Source organism: Ostrinia nubilalis, chromosome 8 (assembly GCF_963855985.1).
Source record: "Ostrinia nubilalis chromosome 8, ilOstNubi1.1, whole genome shotgun sequence".
Lineage (NCBI taxonomy): Eukaryota > Metazoa > Arthropoda > Insecta > Lepidoptera > Crambidae > Ostrinia > Ostrinia nubilalis.
In genome coordinates this window covers 3,193,834-3,201,245 of record NC_087095.1, presented here as the reverse complement: position 1 = coordinate 3,201,245, position 7,412 = coordinate 3,193,834, and the positions used below count along the sequence as shown (strand labels likewise).

The following is a 7,412-nucleotide window of genomic DNA, read 5'->3' as shown; positions in this document are numbered from 1 at the left end:
CTTTTAATCCAATATTAAAGTTGCGTCAAAGTTAGAAGTGCCTAAATACATACAATGTATAGGTCTTTCTGGTATTTTAAATTAAGTTTAATTTTTTTTCCACAATGGGGAAGCTCTTGGTTTGCATCTCACCGTATGTAAAGTGAAAATATCTTAAAATGAAATGAAAATGTAAATGGTGAGTACGTGTAGTTGAGGGCTTAAATAATCCAATTAAACGAATATAATTATAAAAATTAATTATAAGAATCAGTCAATAAAAAGAAGAGTTCGTTTCATTACTTTCTGTAATATGTCATTTCACAGTCTTTTAACAGTGTTAACATTGCAACATGCATTTGCAGCATGACGCGATTCTTCCCACCACGAACTTCATATTGCCGCTGTAGTCCAACCCCCACATGGATTGATTTATGTACTCTTGTTTGCATTCAGTCTTGCAGTGGTCAGGAAAAGTCACTGTGTGGTCGCACTGGTATCCTGGATTTCTGAAAATAAATAAATAAAAGTGAGGAAAATGGAGATTCTGGTTTTGCGGCACGTGAGAACGTCAAGGAAGAAAATTATTACATAGTTGATTTCTAGATGCGGTTGTACACCACGAGCTATGCTAAGTTTATCTTAACTCGCGCAGCTGTAGCGGTTTTCCACAGTTAGGTATGTGTAAATTGCAAAATATACAAACACTATGGAAAACTGCGACATCTATGCGAGTTAAGTTAAACCTGAAGGCTGAGTTGCACCACCAAACTTTGACCGTAACTATAACGATAACTGGTGTTTTTTGTATGGAGTTTGACAGATTTTTGACGTTTGTCAAAGTTAAAGTAAGATGGTGCAGCCTTAGTTTAGTTCTTGATCTACAAGGACAATAACTCGCGGCTCCGTTTTGTTGGGCTCTGGTGACACCGACGAGTTTTGGTGGGTTGACCCCGCCTTTAGTGATTAGGCGGGGAGAGTCCCACATAACCCACTGGCCGTCCCCATCGACTACTGGGTATTCGCGAAGCATTTCCCGGCGTTAAAAAAGCTCTTAGTCATCAACTTTGTGCTTTTCCTTAATATACTACCTTATTTTTACTGTGCCGCAGTATGAAAGTAAAATGTTTACCTGCACAATGTCCCAACAAAGCCTTGCACTTTATTATCCTTTCCATTGAGGACAAATACCCAGTTGCCTGCGTTCGTCTTGATTGCTTGAGGATAAATTATCTGGAAGTAGTAATAAAGTCAGTTAATCGAAATATATAAACACATCATATAGTATAGACTAGCTTTCCGCACGCGGCTTCGCCCGCGTGAAATTTTGTCTGTCACAGAAAAACTTTATCGCGCGCGTCCCTGTTTCAAAAACCGGGATAAAAACTATCCTATGTCCTTTCCGGGGACTCAAACTATCTCTATGCCAAATTTCATCAAAATCGGTTCAGTGGTTTAGGCGTGAAAGCAGGACAGACAGACAGACAGACAGAGTTACTTTCGCATTTAAATTATTAGTATAGATTAGTAAAGCATACGGAAGGTAATGTAAAATGTCTGAAAATTAATTTTTCAGTAGGTACAAAATTTTTTGCAGCTTTTTCAGGAAAACAGTTTTTCACAAATCTATATTTACAAACTTATTATAAGACGTAATTTGGGATAGATGTTTTTGAATATTTTACTTGCGGATGTAATTCCTTGAAATCGCAAATGAATGAAATAGCTAATCCTAAATTGAAAGACCTATCTAATCTACTTACTTTAACATCTGGCTGGCACAGTTCGAAACTTTGATTCAGCTTCATGTTTGGAGTTTCCTCGTCGAGGTGAAAGCTTATAACCCCACCTGGCAACTGGAACAAAAATTGATTTCAGGTTAAAAATCACACTAAACGGCAAGAAAATGAAATACCTTCCTTTGAAATTAAGACAGCCCTTGTGTCTAACGCCCGTATTCACAAACGATGCCTGCTTAAGTGAAGCAGCAAATCGAACGCACAGCGTTTAATAGAGCTTTGTGATTGGTTCATGTGTCATCCTGTGTTCTTGACTTCATAGTAATGTTTGTGAAATACGGGAGTGACTTTCCTATCCAACATAAGGGTTTGATATGGACATTAATTAATCTTTAATGCTTCACATCAAGAGCTTAATTTAGAGTGAGGCAACTTCTGGACAAGCTCTAGCTCTACCTTAGATCGCATCTGCACCCCTCGGGTGGAATTGTTATCAAGAGCAAGCTCAAAACATAAAAAAATTACCAAGTGCGTGTCGTGCCACGCGCAGTGTAGGGTTCCGTAGTTGTCCGTCGTTACCACAATATATTTCAAAAGCAAGCAATTACTTCATCTAAAGTCACTTTTCATATTTTCTTCTAAGGATTTTTTACTGGTTAAGAAATTTTATAATACACCAGTCAAATGACTATTACTCTTAAAACTAACTAATGTATCTTAACAGTTATAGTTTTCCTTGAAATTTCATGAAAAGCAGTATTTACGTTATGTACGAATTTTATCATATTTTTCAAGCCAACAGTTTAAAGTTTCTATCGCTACGTAGGTTATGTAGAGCAGAGCTTTGGGTTTCCTTAAAAATCTGTTTTGTTAATCTTCGTAGATTATTGGTAACTTAACTACTTACTTCTTGATCCAGCATGCTTGTTCTATCAGCTATCTTAGTCAGCAGCGTGTCCACGTATTCATGAGGGTAGTTAGAAGTGCTCTCGCACACCCCCAGCTTCTCGCATTCCAACGAAATTTTGGGTATAAATTGGTTTGATCCAGTATGTCGCGATTCTTGTAAGTTTGGGTATTCGACATCATATTCTATTGTAATGTGAGTTTTCCCTTTTTGGTATTTTGCTCTATGTGCAGCCTGATGGTGAATGTAGGCCGACGATGTGGTCTGTGAATTAGAATAAAAAGTTAAACAGGCCCATCTTTTCTTCTCTTCGCTTTGGTGGAAACCGGGTTTCATAGACTAATAATATAGATACTTATATTCTCTATTAGTCCTTTAGCACTATTTTCTATACTAGCTTTTGCCCGCGGCTTCACCCGCCTGAAATTTAGTTTGTCACATATCGTCATAAATTATAGCCTATATGTTATTCTGGGTTATAAAAAATAATACTGTAAAGTTTCATCAAAATCCGTTCAGTACTTTTTGCATGAAAGAGTAACAAATATCCAGACATCCAAACTTTCGTATTTATATTATTATAGTAGGATGCTTTGTCTTTTTTCGTCACATTAAGTAGAGTCCTATTTTCAAAAGTGGTTTAATAATTTATTACCTATGTCTGAAATGCTAAGTTACAGGATGTATGACACTAATTATTTTTTGGGCACGAAGAACTGAGATCAAGATAAAGCACATATTTGAAGAAATCAAACTCTCTAACCTCTAGAATACAGGTAGTAAATAGCTTAATACGCAATGAAAAACTCACCAAGACAACGAAAACTAAGCACAGGTACTTCCAGGCCATTGTAGCACAAGTATAAGCCCGTACGCTTTAACGTCGCCTCACCACGCACTAAATAGACCACTACAATGGTGTTTGTATGTCGCTTCACCCTTGTATTTATATTTTGGTGTGACTCTAGAGGCACACCGCAAAACTATCGATAGTGAAAATGACGTAAGAAAATATAGATATCGATTTGCATTTTCCCCGTAACCTACGTATTTTGTAGTACCACAAAAAAGGTTATGTAACTAATTAAGATATTATAAATTATTTGCCTTTACCTACCTACCCATTGATGAAACTAGTCATCATAATATAGTCATAATATAATTTACATAATAATAAATAAATATCCTTGGACATTTTACACTGCGCTTCTAGTCCCAAACTAAGCAAAGTTTGTACTATGGGTACTAGACAACGGATATAAACATACTTAAATACTTTTTTTTGTAAATACATACATAATATTATACATAGAAAACACCCAGTGCAATACAAACAAATATGTTCATGCACACACATGTTTGTACTGTGCGGGAATCGAACCCGCAACCTCCGGAATAGTCAGTTTCGAACCACTACACCAAATGGCCGACAATATTAGATAGGTAAATAAATTTATTTTTAAAAATATTCAGGATGTATTAAATTTCTAGGTACTTATTGTCGAATGCAGCAGCAATCAGACGAGGCGAAGAACACCGGCGAGACCTGGAGCGAGATTAAGCGCGAAGCTCAAGACCGAACGCGATGGAGGACTGTTGTGGACGCCCTCTGCCCCATCTAGGGGACATAGGACCTTAACATAACACAACATAATAGTCGAACAGATTAGTATTGAATAACATGTTCTCTAATTGTCACTATTGATGATTCCTTATAAAAGTTATTCATACTCATGAGTAGTGTGTGGTTACCCTTCCTGAAAACTGTTTTCAATTTGAGGCAGTAAAAAAAATTACGCCAAAATTAACTAAACTCATCAACGCAATATACGAACTGAAACGAAAACACTTTCAAATTTCAAATTCAAATTCAAATATATTTATTCATAAAACATAGGTACAAAGGGAATTTGAATTTGAATTTGAACACTTTCGTATTAGTTCAGCCTCCAGTACAAGTAATTCGCATGTTCATAACTTACTATAGCAATAAATAATTTCTATCGACACACAACTTTCAATATTAATAATAATTATATTTCCCACCCCTACACATTAATTAAGTATCGATAATAATTTTAATGAAAGTACTTACAAATTAAATTATTAATTAACAATTTAATTAATAATTTAAAATTTTACCTCCCCGGTTCAAATGGTGACTTTAATTATTTTAATCACAATTAAATTGATTACAAATTGTACAGTATCATAAGAATTCCTGGAATAAGCGGGTGATTAGTGAAAATATATTTTATAATTTAATATTCATATAGGTAATTTCTATTCATCTGTAATATATGAAATTTACTTATATATTAACCGAATGTCCTTAGTCTTACTAATAAAATTAAAATAAAAACTCCCTATTCCATACTTACCTCCTACATTTGCGTTACTAACTGAGTATAGATTTATTTCGGGATTAAATAGACATTTTTTATCTTAAGACGTCCACTGCTGGGAATGAGTTTTATTAGTTTTTTATGAGTTTTTATGCTGGACAAAAGCCTCCCCCAAAGACCGGTCCTGCGCCGCCCGCATTCAGGCACCTCCCGCGACTTTCACCAGATCGTCGGTTCACCTAGTGGGAGGCCTGGGCTGGGAGGTGTGGGCAGGCCCACACTACGTTTTCCGGCTCATGGTCGCTCACTCGGGTACTTTTCTGCTCCAGCGTACATACCTACCCCGTAAGTATAAATAAAGATTATATTGTATTATTAAAGATGTATAAATGCAGCACCTGATGTCGTGCCCTGAGTGCCCAAGCAACTGCACTCAGGAGGATTTGATGAGTGCTGCTGACAACGCCACTCTTGTGGCGGAGTTTTGGGCTGACACTGTGTAGGTTTGTTGTCGACACGAAAAGAAGAAGAAGAATAAAGATTAGCATTTTCCTAGCCCAGAGTCCACTGAATTCTGTGTGAATTTGCCTGAATTTGCCTTATTTATTCAAGAGATATTCTAAGCTCGCCCACACGTACTAGATCGTAAATCAAACACTAGAACATTGAGTTTCAAAAGTGAGACCTGAACGACCACTTGAGACTTGGAAAGTTGTAGTTAACTTTTTCACATTGGAAAGCTTTGACTGATTTCAGTTTTTTATTATTTGCCTACTTTAGTTATAAGTTTAAATTGGACTTTTGAATATATTTTGTTGTTGTTTGTTGAATGTTTACTTATCTCTCGGGTGTGTATTTAATAAGTGAGTTTGAAGTTCAAAAGCTTTTTCTCCTCAGTAAAAAATTATATGTACTTTTTTATCCACAACGAGGAAGCTCTTGGCCTGTATCTCACCTGATGGTAAGTGATCAGGCCGAAGGTGGAAGCGAGCTTCACCCGGAATACTTTTCCCCGGAAACCACGTAGGAACTGGCTATCTTACCTCTAACTGCCGGGACACATATTTTGCTCTTATCTACGTAGACTTTATTGTATAAATGAACAAACTTGATCTTTTTGTCCTCTGTAATTTTTCCAATACCTACTCAAATGAGTTCCTGATAAATATTACTATGCTAAACGCTGATTAGGGTTTTCCACAGAATTTGTGTTTCCCAAAACGTTTTTCCTGGATATTATACAGTGTGAGTCACGTTAAAGTGTACATATGAAAATAGATGAAACTAGACCTATTTTTATCGACAAAAAAGAGGTCAAAAAGTTTTTGAGATTTTTAAAAAAAAAATTATAGATTTTTTTTTCTTCCAATTACTTATTGTAAAGAAAACGTAATAACTTTTAAACTAAGCGGTATATCCTGATAAAATAAAAACAGTAATAATGCTAAATAATAGGCGATACTAAAAAAATACATAAAATAGACAAAAAATGCCAAAAAATAATAAAAAATGATACTTTTTGAAAAAAATCTGCTTTTAAATTCGTGTTTTTTTTGGTTATTTGATAAATTTCTCCAAAAAATGCCCCTATAACAGGTGGTTTTTATTACTTTGTATTATTTTCTATCGTATTATCTTTGTAAAACCAAAAATCGCATGTCTCTATCCCTATCACAACATTTGCTATGATCGTTCGAACAAAGGCCTGCCACAACATTATTCTCCGCTACTGGTAGAGACAATTTTAATTTTAACTAAAATGCTTATTTTACTTCGAAATCTTTTGTTTTTATTTGAAATCTAACTTGTCTTTATCAAAATTACAAATCTAGAACCATTTTCAGTTTTGTTGTTAACGAAGCGTTGAATGGCGCGCCCGGAGAGGCTTAGTTCAAACGATCATTGCAAACGTTGTAGTAGGGAATTTAGTGCAAGAACCCCTCCACTTTGGTATAGAAGGCTCATTTTTGCAACAGTGGTTCTTTGGGTGCTCCTGAGTGGATTTCCGTCGGTAGACATCGGGAGCCCCCCCTGTGGTAGCAGGGGGAGGGGGGGCAAGTTTCCTTCCTCCGCGCTTCACTTTAAGGCCCATATCTTCAAAACTATGGGTATTAGGGCAAGTGTGGTATCATTTTCGGATAATTAAAGGATGGCGAATTCATTTCTAGAACAAACTTTTTGCCTTTTCATACAAAAAATTAGAAATATTGAGTAAAATTCACAAAAACCAAAAAGTATTTTTTTAAATAAACGTCGTTTACTTTTGAACCACTGGAGATAATCTAATAAAAAAAATATGACCTGAAAGCTACATTTATCAGGATTATAAAAATATAACATTGTATGGTACTTTTTTCGCAAAAAGTAGGTGAAAAAAATTTTTTCTTCAGGACACAGCGGGCGAATTTTATTGCGCATCGGAAAAAAATTTTTATTTTATCC

The 7,412-nt window shown here is 35.6% G+C and overlaps 1 protein-coding gene across 1 annotated transcript; it reads right to left on the bottom strand.

Annotated features, from left to right (window-relative positions):
- Positions 1-269: 269 nt before the first annotated feature.
- LOC135074095 (uncharacterized) lies at positions 270-3,532 on the bottom strand. Its single transcript, XM_063968403.1, has 5 exons — positions 3,437-3,532; positions 2,626-2,889; positions 1,743-1,835; positions 1,112-1,212; positions 270-488 (listed from the first exon to the last, which is right to left on the bottom strand). The coding sequence occupies exons 1-5, from the start codon at positions 3,473-3,475 to the stop codon at positions 320-322; spliced, it is 666 nt and encodes a 221-aa protein (XP_063824473.1). The 5' UTR covers positions 3,476-3,532; the 3' UTR covers positions 270-319.
- Between the last annotated feature and the right edge of the window lie 3,880 nt (positions 3,533-7,412).

What these genes read in the sequence shown, in the direction of transcription:
- LOC135074095 (XM_063968403.1), bottom strand. Translation starts at nt 3,475, where the DNA reads ATGGCCTGGAAGTACCTGTGCTTAGTTTTCGTTGTCTTG. An exon ending in GCTTAGTTTTCGTTGTCTTG is followed by an intron (nt 2,890 to 3,436) that starts GTGAGTTTTTCA and finishes TCTAATTCACAG; the next exon opens with ACCACATCGTCGGCCTACAT. An exon ending in TTTGTTGGGACATTGTGCAG is followed by an intron (nt 489 to 1,111) that starts GTAAACATTTTA and finishes ATTTATTTTCAG; the next exon opens with AAATCCAGGATACCAGTGCG.